At 39.8% G+C, this 19,982-nt stretch overlaps 1 protein-coding gene and 1 long non-coding RNA gene across 6 annotated transcripts in view; one reads left to right on the forward strand and one right to left on the reverse strand.

Annotated features, from left to right (window-relative positions):
* Positions 1-10,590, forward strand: part of RNGTT (RNA guanylyltransferase and 5'-phosphatase) — a 362,293-nt gene extending 351,703 nt beyond the window's left edge. For 2 of the 4 annotated variants that reach the window (XM_072832087.1, XM_072832086.1), the window contains exons 15-16: positions 6,295-6,418; positions 7,929-10,590. In XM_072832087.1, coding sequence (XP_072688188.1) covers positions 6,295-6,418; positions 7,929-8,092 — 288 coding nt within the window. In that variant the 3' untranslated portion in view covers positions 8,093-10,590. Of the gene's footprint in view, positions 1-6,294; positions 6,425-7,928 lie in introns of those variants that run through there. The other 2 variants (XR_012033880.1, XM_072832089.1) reach the window with 2 other exon arrangements.
* LOC140636662 (uncharacterized) overlaps positions 1,211-19,982 on the reverse strand; it is a 33,846-nt gene continuing 15,074 nt past the window's right edge. Inside the window, exons 5-6 of one of the 2 annotated variants that reach the window (XR_012033886.1) lie at positions 1,767-1,869; positions 1,211-1,225 (exon numbers count right to left, since the gene is read on the reverse strand). This is a non-coding gene — a long non-coding RNA (uncharacterized lncRNA). Of the gene's footprint in view, positions 1,226-1,766; positions 1,870-19,377; positions 19,901-19,982 lie in introns of those variants that run through there. The other variant, XR_012033885.1, reaches the window with a different exon arrangement.

A 19,982-nucleotide genomic window follows, 5' to 3' on the forward strand; every position in this document is an offset into this window, starting at 1 on the left:
TCTAGAGCCAAACCAATGAGATTAACTTGATAGAAATTCTCATTCTCTACCATGATCTATATTCTGCACCTCCGGCAAAGTTGTTTACTACTCGGATTGGTTTCCCCTAAGAGCTAGATAAAAACCTACATGTGGGTTTACATATTAGGATCTGGGGAAGGATGAATGAATGAAAAGGTCTTAGGACAGAGGCTATGAAACTTTCTTGGTTCATTTTGCCTCATACACAACATCTCTAAGGCAAAAGAAATACCTAACACCTCCATTGATTGAGAGGATGGAACCAAAAAATTTAATGAGTATCTAGATTTTAACAATTTAGCACATGTTAAGGATTACATAACTTCTCAAACCTTGGAGTCAGATTATACACCACCAACTTCATTTACTATTCTGATTTTTGTGGTACTTGGTATTTATCGCAGTAATTGCCCCCAAACTCAGCTTTGCAAAGTCATCTCAAGGAATCTTATATTGAAACTGTGAACTTCTTCCAATTAATAGTTTGTATGGTGTTTAACATTTGCCACTGTTTCCTTAAAAATTTGGATCCCTGGGTGGCTCAGTGGTTTAGTGCCTGCCTTCGGCCCAGGGCATGATCCCGGTGTGCCAGGATCAAAAAAAAAATGAAAATATCCCACAGTACCTCTCTGAGTTTGTTGCAGCACACCAGGGTACCTCATTGCACAGTTTGGGAACTGTGGTCTTGGGATCTTATTCCAAGACTTTGTTTTCTATAAATGTTTATCTCTTTTTATTTTTCTATCTCTCATGAAAACCAAGCTGAAGTTTGGTTTATTATCTATTATCTTTTATGTAATAGTTTTTAAAGGAAATTTTCATTATTAAAAATTATGAAAGTTAAGCACATGTAATATAGAAAGTTTAAAAATACAGCATGATACAGGTAAAAGTCATTCCTGATTTCACCGTCTACCAATAACCATTGCCTACATATCATTGTTTTATCTTTATGTCTGTTATTCTATATGAATATTTATTATATTTTGAGTAAGAACTGTGACTAACTCTGACTTTATTGGAAGGTAATAATCTATGGTTTAGTGAGAATTTCATACCCTGAAGTTGTGATTGTAATGACCTTTATGACAAATGACAAATAAGAGTTCTGGGCTGCCTTCTTTTTTTTGGCTGCTTTCATTGGAGGGCTTGAAGACCCCATCATTCACAAGGGAAAAAGACTTCCTGCTGCTCTGTTTCCAACCTAGCAAATGCAAAATATGTTATTTATACATAATAGTAGTGGTGGGTGTAACATTTTTTTAAGAGGGTAACTTGTCAAGTGTTTTACTTTCTTTAATAGTGGATGCACTTTCTAATAGTAATATATCAAGGCCCTACTATAAAGTAGTATTTTTAAAAGATTAATAATTCAGATTTAAGCTATTTGTATTGTTCTGATACCATTAGGAAAACGTTTCTAGTTCCATTTCATTTCTATTGTGTTATTTTATTTTCTATACCTTTATAGGTACTAGAAATTGAAGTTATTTACATGAAAAATTTTTGTTTCATCTAGTTATGTTTTTAAAATTTACCTTCTGTCACTGTATAGAGGTAGAACTTGAATTATCAGAGTACAATTATAACTTCAAAAAGAAAAAATGGCCAATTTTAAGTTTAGCTCCAGAGAGCAGTTAACAAAAGATGGAGTGGAAACTTCTAAGTGAAACATCTATTCATCTGTAGAGTCTCATTGTTATTTTCTCTTTCTCTTTCCCTCAATAATAATTTTAAATTCTGACCTGAACAGGTGGTGACAGTACTTTCTTAGCATAGCCTGGACTGTTGAGGAGTGATTCTGTTCTTATAAAATCCTAGTAGAGGACTTCATGGCTGATTCTAGGGCTGGGGCAGAGAAAATACAAAGATGAGCCTGTAGTAGTATCTTGAATTGCCAGAAAGTAAATGCTGAAAATAAGTAAGTAAAAATGGAAGCAAATTAAAAGGACACAGGAGCCAACCTGAGAGAATTCCCAGTGCCAAAACTGGAACAATTTGATCAACAAAATGAATGACAGTAGTATTTTATTATAAACCAAAGAATAAAATATCCATGAGTTTATACTGATACAACTAAGTATATGAAGGAAATGGTCCAAGTTGTTCCTTACAGAAAAAGTCCAGATAATAAGTGTAGAAGGAATGGAGAAAAGAGAAAACCCCATTAGAACACCACAGGAGTAATTGCTGTGGGCAAGATTCACAGATGGATGCTAAAATTAATGAGCAAAACCTTAAGGAGAAACAGGATATTTGTATAGTCTCAAAATACCTCTCTCAAGAAACTTAGTAATTTCTCTGGTGATTCTAATAAATGTCCACAACTTTTTTGATACTCTCCTTCCCAGGAAGTGTAGCTTACTTCCCTTATCCTTGAATGGAGCTGTTTGTTCATTGTGACTAATAACTACCAGTAGAGTATGGAGAGGAGAAAAATAGTAACTTTACAGTAGTGAAATGTGGCATGTACCATCTTAATGAAGTGGTCAGAGTTAGTTAGCATCACCAGTGATAAGTCCTGTTGATACCACACACCCCCAGATGTTACACAACAAAAGAGGCACTTAATCTTTTGACATTTGTCCCCTAAATCCATAACCCCAGTCTAATCATGAGAAACCATCAGAAAATTCCAAATTGAGGACTATTCTACAAATACTTGATTAGTACTCTTCAAAAGTGTCAAGAATGGTCTGAGAAACTGTCATAGATCATAGGAGACTAGGGAGACGTGATGACTAAATGCAGTCTGGTTTCCTGGCTGGGATCCTGGAACAGATAAAGACATTAGTGGAAAAACTGAAGTCTGAATAGTCTGCATGCATTTCGGTTAATTGTGTTGAGCCAATGTGAATTTGAGTTGATAAATGTAGCATGATATGTAAAATACGAACATTAGGGGAAGCTGGGTGATAGGAATAGTAGAACTCTCTACACCATCTATACACAGCTTCTTCGTATATCTGGAATTCTTTCAAAATTAAAAGTTAAAATCAAACAACTCACTGATAGCTTTCTCAGTCTAAGGATATTAGTTATTATTAGTGTCTCCAGAGCAAATTAATTCAGAAAAATCCCCCTCCCCTCAAGCCTTTGTGCAGTCTCTCTATAAAAGAAAGAGGAGCACACTCTCTCTCTTTTTAAGATTTTGTTTATGTATTTCTTTATTTGAGAGTGAGAGAGCACAAGTAGAGGGGGAAACAGGAGGACAAGCAGATATGCCATTGAGTGTGGAGCCCAATGTGGGGCTCAATCTCATGACCCTGAGATCATGACCTAAGCTAAGATCATGAACTGAGCTGAAATCAAGATTCAGTTACTTACCTGAGCCATCCAGGTGCCCTAAGATGAGCCCTTGATAGCAAAACAACTTCCTCGAAACAGGGACAGTAAGCTTTAGAGTTTCATTCCACCACTAGAATTAGAAATGCAACTTTGCCTGCTCTGTATAGGTCAGTTCAGCCAACACTGATGGTTTCCTTTTGGGACTTGGTAGTGTAGGTAATTAATTGCCTAGCACTTACGTTACAAAAAGTATTCTGTAAGAATAGTACAGAGTGGAGTACCTGTGATTGTGTTTGACTCTACCATGGGCTCTTTATTGGAGGTATTATTGTTGAGCGGCTAATTTAAAATCTCCAGAGATATTGGGGGCACCTGGACAGCTCAGTCTGTTAAGCTTCTGACTCTTGATTTCCACTCAGATCATGATCTCAGGGTTGTGAGATCGAGCCCCGAGTCGGGCTCCACACCCAGTATGGAACCTGCTTAAGAGTCTCTCTTTCCTTCTGCCCCTTCCCGGCCCCTTCTCTCTGTCTCTCTTTCTCCCTCTCTTGAAAAACAAAAACAAAAAACCTCCAGAGATACTAGATCCAACTTCATTGGACTGTCTTTTAACCTAATTTTATTGGTATATTCAAATAGTATAACAAATGTGGTACTCAACAAGGTGGATACATGAACAAAATATTTTTCAATATAAAATACATTGTATATTGCTTTTTAAAAAAAACTCATTAACTCAATATAATTATGAGTACAGATATGAGATCCTGATTTATAAATATTTTATTCCTATTATTTTCAAGCTCTTAATAGCTCAAACTAGAGTAACAGAGTTGATTATAGAAGGCCTAACAAGGTCTTGTTTTAGTAAATAATAATACTAAATTGGCTGTGAGTGGTTATTGTCATAATAACAAATTAGAATTTGGATACTAAAATTAAACTTCTCCCATGTATGACAGTCATTCTCTTGATCTGACCATTAGTGACAACTGTCTTTAGTTTGTGCACGTATGAAAGGTATTATTTTTGTCAAATATATTTTACTACTGAACCAAATGAGTACCTCGCAGTGTGTCTAACTTGGGAATATAACTGATGTGATCAATAAAGAACAATGAATTGTTCTTTAATATGGACATACATTTAGGTTAGTATAGTGGCAGGTGCATGCATTTTTCTTAAAGCCGTTTCTCAGTTGTTGTTAATGCATGCTCAAATAAATGCACAGATACTTAATAATACTGCTTAATTGCTGTAGTCATATTGAGGAGCACATAATTTACAGCAATTCTGGAACCAGGAACACAAGAATGATGAGCTATATGATAAGGACTTACTATAATTGCTGGTCAGCAAACGTACCAACCGACTCCACATTGTTGGTACAAGCCTGTCTTGTATAGTACATACGATATAATTTTCTTGACGCCTATTTTCAAAGTGTATCTTTCCATGTCATCTTGATTTCTTTAGTGAATTTACTTTAAAGCATTTTTTGTTTTTGAAAGCAATGTGTTATTTCCTAATTTTATATTTAAGAATTTTACTGGTTGGCCACTATGTGCTATTTATTATTTATTATTTGTTATTCTTCCAGTGTCCTAGTAAGTTAGGAACTCCTTTGCCCATTTTAGAAATTAGAAAATGGAGGCTCTGGAAGGTTTAGAAACTACCTCTGTTAGAGCCTACATGTGGTAAATGTGGTTACCTACCTGAGTGAGTTGCCTAACACTTGGCTATCGATGTCTAAAAGTAAAAGGAGGTGGATCCTTAGGAAGAAAGGGAGGGGAATTGAGATTAAAATAATGAATGTTTGAGAATAATTTTGGCAAGTTTGCTAAGTGCAACGTCAGTTTTTTGGGCAGGTCTTTTCCAGAGCCGATGAATCTATTGGTCCTGTTGGATTTTTTGAAAATGCAAATAATCCAATCAAGTGTAATACTCATTAAGGGACAAGGAATACAATTTGATAGTTTTTATAAAGATACGTACTGCCTAATCTGTGAATTGAAAGCATCTTTAAAAAATTTGCTTCCCTTCATATTCCTAGGTGGTATTGAATCTGTGGGTAGAAAAATGAGAGCATTTCAAATAATGCTAATGAAGTTTAAATGATTGCAATCTACCATATTGTGAGGGAAAGTTGTTAGCTGTGAAAGATGAGGACAGAATTAAAATATTACCATGACTGGCATTTGATTTGAAAACTGCAAAGATAAGCTTAGGTTCCTATTTATGAAAACTATCCTCACAGCCTGATGAAATATCTTAAAAGGTTTCATAGTTTCCATGGATACTTGTTAGCTTTGATAGAGTAAGTTGTAATTCATATTCAATCATCGGAGGTGAAGTAGCCAAAAAACCTGCCAGACTAAAATCTGAAGTAGCTTCATCTGTATTTCATAGTAGTTTGGAGATGGAAAGGGTAACTAACCTAAAGATTAGAGTTTGGATTAGTTGTTACTTCTTGAAAAGCAAGCTGTGTAGGGTGCACATTACCTGAATCTGATCCTGATATTTCCTTTTGTGTGTAACTTTTTCTTTTAACTAACTAGTGAAGGGAACTTCTTTAGGTTTTGACTTAGGAATTTAGATGGTGAGACCCTTCTGAAAGCTGATGAACCTAAGCAGCATACTCAATTTCTGAAATCCATAGGGACACAGAGATACTGAAGGCCTTGGTCCCTATGGTAACATATTTGCATTTGGCCCAGAAGTGGCTGGTTTGTGCTTAGCCTCTTTTAATTGCTATATATTGACAGCTGTTTTCACGACTATTTGTAAAATGTCGGATTAATGAGCATGTGTACAAGGGAGTGCACACCATATCCTTAGGCTTGATTAGACACTTCAGATGACAAAAAGCTCTGCATGAAGAGTTACTGAGGTGTTTTTGGCATTCCCTAATGTGTCTGTCACATAGTGGAAGCAAAAAGCCTTTCAAATGATTTAAATATTTTCTTCAATTCTCTTTTAAAACAGGTGACAAAAGAGCTAAAACAGTATGACAACAAAATTATAGAATGCAAATTTGAGAATAACAGCTGGGTCTTCATGAGACAGAGAACAGACAAAAGTTTTCCTAATGCATACAACACTGCCATGGGTGAGTATGACAGCCTACCGGTATTTGTTACATTGAGAGAGAGAGAGAGGAGCGAGCGAGCGAGCGCACAGGAGCGTGCACGCATGTGCATATTAAGGTTTCAGAATCAAAATGTGTTCTGCTTGATGGGGCATGGGGTCATTCAGACCCCTGTCCTTGCTGGTTGGGAAAGAGGCTATGACTGTCAGCTCCATTTGGCTTATGGATTCCCCTCTGTAGGACTGTGCACTTATGCCCATGTGCCCAAAAGAGAAGTATAAAGGGCAGGATAATGAATGGGCTGTATACAAGTTGAATTTGTTGAACAACAACAACAACAACAAAAGCCATGATAATTTCAGATCTATTCAGAACTATAAAAACCATTGTTTGCCAGATGGTAAAAGACAAAATTAGCAAGGGAAAATGTAATTTCCAGCTCCTAAAATAGCTTTACAAACAATGAAGAACAAAGTAAATGAAAACCACTAAAAAAAAAAAAAAAAAAAACCTCCTAAAACCTGCTATGCTATCCTTCTGAGTGTTCTTTGGGTACAATATAAATGCTTTGGGAATTCAGAATAGAAAGTTTCTTTCATGGAGAACAACATAAATTAATTAAGTTTATAAGGTAAACTAGTAGCAGTTATTGCTCTGGATTGCATTCTTAGTGAAGTTGAGAACAGAAACAGATAAAAACTAACATTAAAGGTTAATAGAATTGTGTGCTTTTAGACTGCTCAGTCAGTGATGATGCTGATTATATGATAAGCTTATGAGAAAATACAGAAATTGCCAGTTTCAGTTTTGCAGTTTATGAAAGTTACTATTGTACATTTAAGGGTTCTGTTGGAACTAGCATCTGTGTTCAGACAAGATGAGTTAATTTTGAAAATAGAAATAATTAAGCCAGGTTTTTTTCCCCAAAAAACTAAATACGTGAATACAATTCCAAGGACTGGTGGTAGGTAAATTTTGGTCACATAAGAAAAGATGCCATATTTCTTCATAATTTTGTTGTAATACTTAACCTCAAACAAGTTATTAAAGTAAAATAGTACAATCTGTCAGGTACAGTGGAACCTCCCTGCTCAGTGGAAATGGTGGCTGGTGCTGTGATGACAAGGTGGTTTCCTTCTGACAGATGAGACTAAAGGAAGATAGCACACATTTTCTATACAAGTTTTAGTTGAATATAGACAATAGCATGATGCACGATGGTACATGAAAATCCTATTAAAACAGTTTTGGGAAAGTGAAAAACCATAGTGAAGGTGTGGTTATAATTCAAATACTTAAAGTCTTGGCTTAAAATTAACACTACAAGAAAGAGTAGCCACCAGAAAAGCTCCATTTGGGGGGCAGGGAAGGCGGAGAATCATTTAATGTGTGAAGCATGTCACCCCAATCGGTGAAATGAAAGTGTTTAGCATAGTGGGATGAAAACCTTTCCCCTTTCACATCTCCCTGTGGTGAGTCAGCTGCCTTAATTAACCCTCACGTTGAGACACGTGTCTCTCTTTGTCCACAGCTGTGTGCAACAGCATCTCCAACCCTGTCACCAAGGAGATGCTGTTTGAGTTCATCGACAGATGTGCAGCAGCTTCTCAAGGACAGAAGCGAAAGCATCATCTGGACCCTGACACAGAGCTCATGCCTCCACCACCTCCCAAAAGACCTCGCCCTTTGACCTAAGACCTGCCTCTGACTTAAGGATTGAGAGGAAAAATGAGTGAGAAAAAATGCTGTTGCCCCATTTTTGCAGCCAGAGAAATTCGAAAAAGAGTGTGGCTTGATGTTGATACACATTTGATTTTTTTTTTTTTTTAAAAAGAGAAGTATTGTAGCCAGCCTGTAAATATTTGATGCATTTGTTTCCTCAGTGCTACAATACATCGTGGACCTTAAACATTTTATTTATATCTGATAAACTCAGCCTTACCTTGTGAATCTGAAGATTAAAATATCCAAAGGTTTAATTGAGATTGAAATCAATGAAAAAGAGGCCTTGTTTGTATATGGATAACTTTTATCTTTAATTTATAAAGTTAGTAATCTGGAACTGTGAGCGCATAAAACATTGTATTTTTTAGAAGTTGAATTTCAACAATGGTAAATTTTCCTTTAAAAAAAAATAGGCAATGGCATTAAACATTCTTGCTATCACATCATGGATTTCCTACATTTCTGAGATTCTTGTATTCAAAAACAAATGACAAGGTTGTTAAGTATTGTACTATATTAAACAACTTGGTCTGGCATATATCATTTTAAGAAGTTTTTTTTTTTTGAAATGTAAGAGTAAAAAAGTAAAGCCCCATTTTTGTGAATTGCATACTTTCTAAAGAAGTATATTGAGTATTTTCATGTTTCTATTCTTTGAACTAAAATATCAGATATCCAATGTGTCTATTCTGGCTGTGGTTTTGAGTTAGTTCATAGAACTTAGATATACACCACCAGGTCCCTTTTATGTGTTGTTCTCCCAGGAGACTTTTTTTTTTTTCTTTTAAAAAAGACAGGGGTACTTCTGCTTTACCTCAGTGGTATTGGCACATTGTAAATTACATTAAAACACACAACTCACTGTGATTATGGGGAATGATATCAAATACAAACGATGTTGTGTTAGTTCCCTTGAACAAAACAGCAAAGGAAATGCCAGCCAACTCCTTTGATTAGAAGGTAATACCAATGGAATAGAATGCTGTCACTAGAAAATGCTCTCCCACTGCTAGATAAATGCAGAGGCAAAGCCTAGACATCTGTAGGAACTAAACATCAAGGAAGCCAAGACATTTATTTTCAAAGCCAGAATTCTATCTATGTTCTGTGCTGGGGATGCTATTTCTGTTATACATCTGAATTTTAAAACATTTACTGATAGATAATGGATTTAAAGAGCAGCTAATTGGTTATTTGCCATTGTTGAGAAGCTGTGTTCTGATTGGTTTGTGAAGGAAACTCTGAGAATTAGCCTATTAGAGGCTAAATGTATTTATTTTTAGAGGTACAGGTTTTAAGTATGTGTATTTAAAACAAATTTTCATGATCTAAATTTTATATATATATGCATATATATGTCAGTATATGCATCAATGTATATTCTTCTACTAATAACAATCAGACATGAAAAATGCAAATGAGTTACCCAGCAGACTGAATATCTGACAGGATTTCTATATATGATATAGCACAGATTAACCAAAAATGTATTTATATTCACCTGAGTTTTAATGTTTTTAAACAAAGTTTTCTCCTGCAGCGCTTTTCTATATGAAATATTAGAGTCATGCTTGGGCTTTTTCCTTTGTTCTTTCCAAGTTATGTAATGTGTAGTGAATGTATCCAGAATGTCATTTTAGTATTTCATTCCTAGAGTGTTTTTTTGAGTTTGGGTACTAAAGGGATTCAAATACCTGACTGCCACAATGACTGCTGAAAGGTGGAAATTTGTCAAGGTTCCATAGTGTCTTGTACAGAGTGGGTCTGAAAAAACACCTATGCAACTCCAAATAGTCTGATGCCTGCTTCACCAGGATTAGTGACTCGTTTCACATGGTATGTTGTTTTCTTCCAAGCCTGTATAATGCACAGTCCTTCTGCAGATATAAGAGCTAGTTTTTGCCAGTGATCTTCAGTGGAGTTAAAATGTTTATGGTAATTGTAACCTTTTAAATGAGTTATGTGAAAAGAGCATCTCATTTTTAATATACCCAGATATTTTTTCCTTGCCTTTGTGCATTTTCCAGGATTTAATTTTCTTAATTTGTTCTTTCCTTTCAATTACAGTGAAGTATAATAGCCGACCTAATAAGTAGATCCCATTTGGCCCCTTTAACACACTATCATCTGCAGTATCATAAAAAGTCATCTAGAAAGTCAAGGGGGGAAATCAAGAGGCAGGAATTGGGACAGCAAGAAGGACAGAAACTCTTCCCTTCTCAGTCCACTTCACAATAACCATTTTCTGACACTGAAGTTTTATATAGACAACAGTAAGAAAACTTTGCTTTCCTGAGTTATCAAATATAAAAGCTTTTGCTTTGAATTTGGAAAAGATATGGATGACTTGACTGCCTGGATGGTTACATTTGCTTTCCGTGAAATGCTCAGAAAATGTCAGGACATTCCTTCTCTAATTGTGTGTCAGTGTGTATTGTAATAAAACTACTGATTTAAAATAACAGAAAGCGTATCTACTTTGTTTTGCTGGTGATGCCTTTGTGTCCCTTTATTTAACAAACGATTTTGTGTCCTTTCTTTTGCTGACATTATCCTGCCTGTCATCCATACCCAATGTTATCCATCTGGTTTTGTTGCATTCTAGAATTAACATAAAGACTTGGAACATCCTCTATTTTTCTTCCCCAGAAACCAAGAAATTGAAGTGACATGGGAAGTATAGTTTGCACCTTTTCTTTTTGGAGTGTAGGGGAGCGGGGAGAAAGCCCATCTCTAAATGATATTTGTAGTATTTCTATTTGTCCACCTCATCATCTTAGTACCCTGTAGATACTCTGTTACATCATTTTTAATACATTTAATTTTTTCAGCAGTAAATACTCTAAAGTAATGAAGTAATGACCTATCTGATTTTTTGTAGTATGGAATTTGCCATTTTTCATTTTTAAATGATGCCATTTGGAACAATGTGTATAGTCCTTTATAACCAAAAGACCTTGAGAGTCAAGAATCAAATACTTACAGGTGACAAAGACTAATCTTGTGGAGAAAACCTCGGGCTAACCCCAGAAATCAAGTCGAGGCCCTGCCTCTTCTTGATTCTGGTTCTCTACACTCCATCCCCTTCTAAAAATGCTAAGATTGAGCCAGATGGTCAAAAAGAGCCTTTTCAGATCTAACGTGATTCTTATGAAAGCTTATACTTTGTAAATAGCCCATATTCACGATGAAGGCAGTATTACCATTGCTGAATATTTGCCAGGTACCAGGGTTGTCCTAAACACAACTACACTGTTGCAGGCAGGTACCATCTCTAAGCCTGGGTGGCACAGCGGTTTAGCGCCTGCCTTTGGCCCAGGGCGCAATCCTGGAGACCCGGGATCGAATCCCACGTCGGGCTCCCGGTACATGGAGCCTGCTTCTCCCTCTGCCTGGGTTTCTGCCTCTCTCTCTCTCTCTCTGTCTCTCCATGTGTGTGTCTCATGAATAAATAAATAAAATCTTAAAAAAAAAAATTTGTAGCCGAGGAACCAGAGACTCAGATAATGAACCCAAGGTGACACAGCAAGTAAGTTGTGAGCTGAGACCCAAACATGGGTCTTTCTGACTCCAACGCCCAACCTGTTGTTCAGTACTCCTGAAGGCTTTGTTGCGGTCCCAGCACAGGGGCTGCTTCGTGGCAGGGGTCCCAAACTATTTGTTTTTTGGTGCTAACAGGTAATGGCTTTCAAGCACCTCTCTCCAAAACAGGGACATGAAGTTGGGATCAGCAAAGTAAATATGTTTTTAGGGACTTGTTTAACCACTTATTTAACAATATTTAAATGTGAGTGACACAGAGACCATGAAAAGAAGTTTAATATTCTCATTAAGATGCTAAATTCCAAAGACATAATTAGGAAGAAATAAGTGATTAAATTACACACTGGGCCAACATTTTTCTGATTGTCGCATAGTTAACTGTCAACTCTGATGCTTTGGCAGGTTGGTGTCAGCCTTGGTTAACCCAGAAGTGTCCCTCCTCCTACCAGACTCTGATATCAGGTGACCGCTGTGTGACAGGGTGGTGGTGGAGGGCACTCAGAGCAGGGGACTTCCGGCCTTCTAAGAGGATTTTACGTTTCAGAAAATAAGTGCATGCAGCTGGGTTGCCAACTATTTTGCCATGGAAGGGCTTTACAAAATATTAGGTTGCCATTATTTCATAAAATAGAATCTTAACACCCAAAAAAGGAAGTAGGACATAATTTCGAAGGGACAGGTCTTTACGGAAAACAAATTTTGTTTTATGACTCTTTACATGGTCCTTTGCTTCTATATTTCACCCCAAACTGGTGAAAACTTTTTCATAGACCAGTGTTGGGAATCAGTGCACAGGTGAAATTCCAGGCAGCTCATTCATAAGTGGGGAGAGGGACAAGAAACCCCCCTGGGAAGAAGCAGCCCCTGGTTCCATAGCCAAAGGTCATTTTCGAAGCCAGAGTTGACCATAGTATACTCTGCAGTTGTTGATTATGTTGTGCCCTTGAGATATAAGGTGTACAGGTGAAAGATGAATTGCCTGAATGTTGAAAAATCCCCAAAGAGAATGAAACCCTTAGCTGTTTAAGGTACAAAAATAAGCAATAGCCAAATACAACACAGAAAAACAGAATTTGGCTTTGATAACAAATCCCACAGTCAGCAATGTTCACAACTTTGAAGTGGTGCACAGTGTGTTTTTCCTTCGGGGCACTGCCACCAGACTGACCTCTCAAGGCTGCAAATCCGCTCCTGCTACTGCCCCCCAGTAAGAGCTCCCTGGCACATGACGTCAGAGGCCGGCCGTGAGCTGGTCTCAGCCTGTATCCAGATTTGGATCGAGCCTGCCCCATGATACAGCTGTGTGCCTCCCTGCTATTCCCAGAACTCTGTGTTCTGTGAACCCAGGAACTTTTGCTCATGGTGCTGCTACTGCTTCTGCCAGAAACCCCCACCCTCCCTTCCTCCCAGGATCCAAGGGCCCTCCTGCCATCGCCAGCCTCCTAGATCTCACGCTGTATCGGGATAGTGTCCACCGGCCTCCTCTCCAGATGAGGGCCTCAGCCCATAGCACAGGGTACCTAGGGCAGGAGGTGCAAATGCCCTGTTTTACTTGCTATGGAGACTCAGTCAAGATGCATTTGCTGTCTCCCCCAGCTTAGCCATCTGTGAGCGTGACTTTTTTTTGTCACTCTGGCCTTCTTGTCATAATAGAAGCTCTAATAACATCTCGTTTCTTCAGAATTTCTTCAGAGGCCATCCATGAAGCATCTTGTATTTAATCCTGATGAGAAGCGCCTTGTCTGTTCTTGCCTTTTGTCCTGAAAATGAGTGCTTCTGAGGAAACCTCTCAGCAGGACGAATCTTAAGAAAGTGCCCTGGCCGTGATACACTCTGAGGGAAGCAGGAGAGAAGTGGCGTCTTCATCACGTCTTATTTTTTGGTGCAGTTTCACTGAGCCTGCCACATCTTCGACTGGGAAGCTCCTTCTCCCTTCCCACCTACTCCCGCCCGATTTCTGATGTTTTCAAAGAGAAATCCTCCAGTAACTGCTGAGGCTTTCAGTTCGTTTTAAAAATAAATACCAGCCCATGATCTCTTAGCGTAAATTGGTGCTTCTAGCGGTGTCTTTTAGAGTGGGAAAGGCAAGTGAAAGATATTATTCTTGTTGCTGCTATCGAATACTATCTTCCAGGATCTAAAGGAATAAGAAACTTTATAGTTTTCTGTAGAAGTTCTCCTCCCTTCGGAAAGCTGCCAGGGGAACACTGTGGTTTTGATCTCCACTATAAACACACCGTGTGCTCTGATACACATTGGAGATGCGGGCTGCGGGGAGCTTAGCTGAGCAACACGACAACCGAAACACTCCTGTAGAAAATTTCTTGAAAATTCCACATGTAGGTAGAAATTGTATGCCTGGAGACATCACATACTTTTGGGATGATGCAGGAGGTGGGAGTGTCCCAGACCATAGTGGATGGGTAGGGAGGCGCAGAGAACGTGGGGAAGGGCGCTTTGGGGGGCTTGTCTAAAGCTTGTGTGAAAGACAGTGGTAGGAAATGGGGCTGTGGTCACTCCGACTTCAACTAACCAGCCAGACAAGCACCCCTGGCCCCTTGCTATCCTTCCAGCTACCTAGCTCTCTGTTCCTTTTTCTTGCAAAATTCCTAGAAGGAGGTGATTGCACTTGCTCACTCCTTATCTTTGTATTTTTTTTCCCTCTCCTTTTTTTGAGAGAGGGAGAGGACGCTTGAGAGTGGGGCAAGGGAGGAGCAGAGGGAGAGAGAAAGAGAATTTAAGCAGCTGCACACACAGTGCCAAGCCCATGTGGGGGCTCGATCTCACAACCCTGAGATCATGACCCAAGCTGAAATCAAGAGTCAGATGCTTAACTGGCTGAGCCACCCAGTGGCCCCTCCTTGTGTTCTCTCTTGAACCCTCTGCCAACAGGCTCTGTCTCTACTGAGACCCCTCTTGTCACTCCCACCAGTGCCCTCTGCAGGGTCAGATCCACTCTCTTAATTGACCTATCAGCGCTCTCAGCATTTGAGTTTCTCACTCCCTGGTTTTTTATTTTGTTTTGTTTCGTTTTTTCTCTTTCTCTCTCTCTCAACTCTTTTTAATGAGAAATGTTCAAAGATATGCAAAACTTAGGAAATGATACAGTTAACCCCCATCTACCCGTAGTTAGCAGGGATCAGTTTGTGGTAGTTCCTGTTTATTTACACGCCAACCAGTCCCCCACCCTCCTTCACATGCACATGTGCGTGCATGCACACACACACACATGCACATACACACGCGCATGCCCTCTCCTTGTTGAACTCTTGCTGCACTTGGCCTAAGCCACTATTGTATCTTGGTTGTCTTTCCTCCTACCTACTGGTCTCTCTTGCTGAACCCTCTACTTCCTCCGCCTCTACATGTTGTAGTGACCAGACTCAGTCCATAGGCCTCTTTGCACATGTGGACAGAGTGTAAACTCTAAGAGATCTCTCCTAATCCCTGAACGCTAATACCATCTATATACAAACAATTTCTAAATTTACTTTTACCCTGGATCTTGCTTGTGAATTCTAGACTCAAATATCCAACTGAAAACTTGACATCTTCACTTAGATGTTTAATGGTCGCCTCAAACTTAATACACCCTAAACTGAACTCTCCTCCCCTCATAGACTTGCTTCTCTTCCCACAGCCTTCTTGTAGAGCTTAATGGCAACTGCACTTTTCCAGTTGCTTCAGAATCATCCTTGATTCTTTTCTTCTCTGACACTCCACGTCCAATCCATCAGCAAATGCTGTCAGCACCCCCTTCAAACTGTAACCAGAATTTGACAACTTCTCAACCTCTACAACGTCTCTCATCCCATCTCTTGCCTACATTATTGCCATAGCCTCCTAACTGGTATCCTGGTATTCATTCTCCTTCATCCCCTCCTCCGTCTGTTCTGCACACAGCTGTCTGTAATATTCTTTAGAACATGTCACTCAACTACTCAGAACCTTCCAGTGCCTTCCACCTCATTCAGAATTAAATTCTAAATGCATACCATAGCCCACAAGGCCTACATAACATGGCCCCAGCCGCCTCTTCTGAACTCACCTCTCATCCTACTCCTTGTTCACTCTGCTCATCCTACTGGCACCTTTGTAGTTTCATCTTGCCACGCATGTTCCCACTTCAAGGACTTTGAACTTTTCTTTCCTAAATGCTCTTCCCCTAGCTATTCATAAGGCTCACTGTCCTTTCATTCTAGTCTCTAGACAAATGCCACCTCATCAAAAAGGCCTGGCTGACCATCCCATCTAAAGTGCTACGGCCCCCATCACCACCTGCCCTCTTACCCTAATTTATATTTCCATAAGCACTTACTAACATGTTTATGTGTTTTCCTGGTGTCTGACTCTCTGCCCTTGAATATAAGTTCTAGAATGTGAACTGAATTCGATTTCATTCATTGGTGTATTTCTGTGCCTAGGTCAGTCTGGCACAACGTATAGAAGTCTAATAAATATTTCTAAATCTAGAAATGGATAGGGTGGCACAGATAGTCTGGGGACAGATTATGAAGGGATATGAATGTCCAGCTAAGAAGTTAGGCTCAGTTTGGTTAACAGTAAGGAGCTATTGGAAGCTTTTAAACATGGGCGTTCTTTATGAGAGTTTGTCTAAGGTGACAGAAGAAAGAAAACAAGATGATAGGCCAGAGGAGAGGCTATTGTAATCCCAGTGAGAGGTAAAGGACCTAGAATAGGATAAAGTATACCTAATGGAGGAGAGGGATGTGACAGGCATTCAGAAGAGGGAATCATCAAGATTCAACAATATGCTGAGAAGCCAAGATTACCTTCAGAGGTTTGAACTCAGTGGGGGAACGGTGGTGCCCTTCCCAGAAACAGGAACATGAGAAGGAAGAGCTGATTTGGGGCTGGGCCCTCTGAGCATGGTGAACTGGAGGTGCTGTCAGGAGGTTCAGATGGAAATGCTCAATGACAAGGTGGAAATTTTAGAATGGAACTTGGGAGAGTCAGACAACTAGCAAGATTTTAAATATGCTCACACAGCAGTGATGGGAAAAGGAATGTGAGTGGAAAGTATGGAGTAAACAGAGGTCAAGCAACCCCCGTGTTAGTGGGTGGAGAAAAAAATAGTAAAGTAAGACATCAGGATGTCAGATCAAATAAAGCTCAAGAAAGTAAGGAAAAGAAAATAAAGTCGAGAAGGTATAGCCTGCAGCAGCCGAGAGAGAGGTGTGTCTTGATAGAGGCGGCAGGAAATAGCTCCCATTGCTTCAGGAGCAAGTCATGGAGAGCGAAGGACTGAGATAAAAATACATAGAGAGAGAGCCTTCAGAAGTATGATAGGGATGGCTGGAGTCAGGGGAAAACCAAGAGAAAATATGAGGAAATGAAGGTGGTGGGGTTTGGGCCTTAGCCTGTCAACAGATGAATGACTGTTCCCAAAGGGTAGTGGTGGTGCCATGTATTCATGTCACGATGACCTGTCCAGCTTCCCATCCCGTTTCAAGATACCCTTGTGTGTGGTCAGGGACTCCTGGGTCTGGTGGAGAGGTGTTGATCCTCTCCGCCCTTGGTCTGGCTGGGTGGGGCGACTGTTGTCTCCAGCTGAGCCTTGTCTCTGGGCTCCTGAGAGGGAGCGTCTTGGGATTCCTGCAGGTGGAAGCTCAAGGGCCAACCCCAAGTACACATGCTGCTGCTGCTCCACCAGGGAGCCTGGGTGAGGTAGGTCTCAGAGCCTGACGCTGCCCAGCCCAGAGAGGCTGTGGGGCAGCTGAGTGCACTGCCTGGGGTGTGGCTCTTTAGAAGGGGTTCCTGGGAACTGGTGAGGGCAGGCATTTAGGGCGTGGGCTGTCTCGGCCTTCCTGTATGTCAGAGATTCCTGTCCACTGTGACTGACAAACTATTGTGGTGGCTCCGTTTTTAGGTATAAGGAGACTGTTTTAACAATGCACATGCATCCTGCACATTAGGGCCTCATCATTATTTAGAAATAATTTATGTAAAAATAATTGTCTTGGAATGGAAGCCCATTTGCTTTATCACAAGTAACGTCAGCAAGAAATCACAATGAATTTGTATGTAGAAGTGAAAAACAGAGCATGTTACTGAATTCTTTAAATATAATTTCAACAGTTGACGTTTTTGAAAGGTTGCCAAAAAATGGCTTTAATTTTTTTCATTCCCAACACGGGCAAGGTTTCTCACTGATATTGACTACCAAGAAGCCGAAGACATTATCATTAAAAAGTTTAATCAGGATTTTAGGACATCATTTAAAACATTAAATCTGATATTAAAAAGGCATGTTCATGGAAGCTAGGTCAGGTTCCTCATTTAACATTTTGAAATGATTTTATTTTGAAGTTTCATATGAAGTTGTGTCTTCCCTAAAACTTTGTATCTTACTTTTCCTTACCACAATTTTATAATCTAAAGAAAATCGAATGGACCTTTTCCCCCCAAGACCATATAGACACCTTTAAAGCTTTAGCTTACCCCAGGGTGGCCTCCAAAGATTTGTCATTTTCTGTGCTTGCCATGATGTGAAAAGTGCCGGGAACTTTGTTCTGATGGCTGAGGATTGCAGATTGGCCAAGTGAAAGAAGAAAGTTGAAAAGATGAGGGATTTAACTCCACGCTGGGTAAGAAATCAAGGAAAGTTAGATGATGGCCTGGCTGAATGGGAAAGTGAGAAGGCCAGATTGAAAGACCAGAGTGGAGAGTCCAGCTACACTGAGAAGGGCAGGGCGCTGCTTTCCATCTCTCCACACTTGTATTTTCTTTGCTGCCTCATGCCAGTATCAGGACTATTTTGTTATATCATGACAGGAAAACAAACTCACCTACTCTAGATAACTACATAGTCCAGAAGGCAGGAATGATGACTTCAGGATTGGTTTCATCCAGGAGCCTTGCAACTCTTAACTTCAAGTATCATTGGGCTTCCTGTGGTAGCTCCTGATCCTTTAGGAATCACATCTCAATTCACATCCATCATAAAGAACAACTGTCTACTAAGAACCCCAGCAAAAGTTTCATTACATTTCACTGCATCTGATGATCATTTGCCCCTTACTGAACCAATCACTGTGGCCAGGAAATATAATGCCCTCTCATTGGCCAGGGTTAAGGCTGGTACCCACTGCTATAGCTGGGAATGGAACCAAGTCTCCCAAGATCTCCCTTCTTTAATCACTGTTAGCATTTCCTTTTGGCACCTACCTGAGGTTTATTCATATTCATTAGTTATAGTCAAAATGTTAACCAACTGTAGGCACTGGTGCTGACCAATCAGAACAGCTCTGGAGCAGCATACTGAATGTTCCCTGCCAAGCCAGGTGTTAACTCTATCTGGTTGTTAGGTTATAGGGAGGTCTGGGGATATCACGGGAGAGGCAGGATAGCTGGGAGGAGGAATTTGCAGGTGGTGATTAGGGAAGAGATTGTTTCCCAACTAGTATTCAGCTAGTTATTTATAAGCAGCGTTGCTATAACAAGAGTAGTGGCACTGCTAGTATTCCAGCTATTTTGGGGTGTATTTAATCCTTTCTACCACCATACATAGACCATCTTCCTAAAGGTTTATTTGTTCCTAAATCTCAGATAGCACCTGACAAGGTACATTTATTCATTCACTTGCACAGCAAGCATTTCTTCAGCCTAACAAATAGTGGGTCCTGAATAATTTAATTGAATGAATGCAATGGCCTCCTTTAAAAGGGTTGCAAAAAAAAAAAGTATTACAGTTAAAGGAAGATACAGTTTAATTTAGGAGAAAGAATAAGCAAAGTTTGAGGAAACGGATAGGACTTCTAGGGAATGTATGATAAATAGACACAATCAAGTTGCCCAGGGACAGTGATGAAGATTCATCTGGAGCTTGTCTTGGTTACAAATATATTTTCCCAGATTTCTTGTTGATGGGATCCAGTGGAAAGGGTGCTTGTGGGGTGCAGGGCTAGGAGGAGGCCAGGTGGTATACAGAAGGGATGGCACTGCCCTGGGGCAAGAAGCAGGCAAAGAGTGATGACAAGCATGAGGCTGGCTAGCTGGAGTTAAGTTTGGAAGAGGGGAGCTACTTCCTGGGTCCCGATCACCTTCCTGGGATCCTCCCAGAGAAGAAAAGCATGAGACTGGGTTTGAGCTGGAAGTCCTCTTCTGGGGCATCTGGTCCCATTTTAGAGGTAAGTAAAGTGAGACCCAGAAATGCTAGGTGACTTTAGCACCGCTGGTTGTCTTTCTGATTCTCAGCTCTCTTGGTGTTATTCCCTGTGAAGATAAAGACGGGGAGGAAAAACGATTGCCTCCAGATAGGCAGGCAATCTAACCTTTGACAAAGCCCATAGGTAGC

Source organism: Canis lupus, chromosome 7, assembly GCF_048164855.1.
Source record: "Canis lupus baileyi chromosome 7, mCanLup2.hap1, whole genome shotgun sequence".
NCBI lineage: Eukaryota > Metazoa > Chordata > Mammalia > Carnivora > Canidae > Canis > Canis lupus.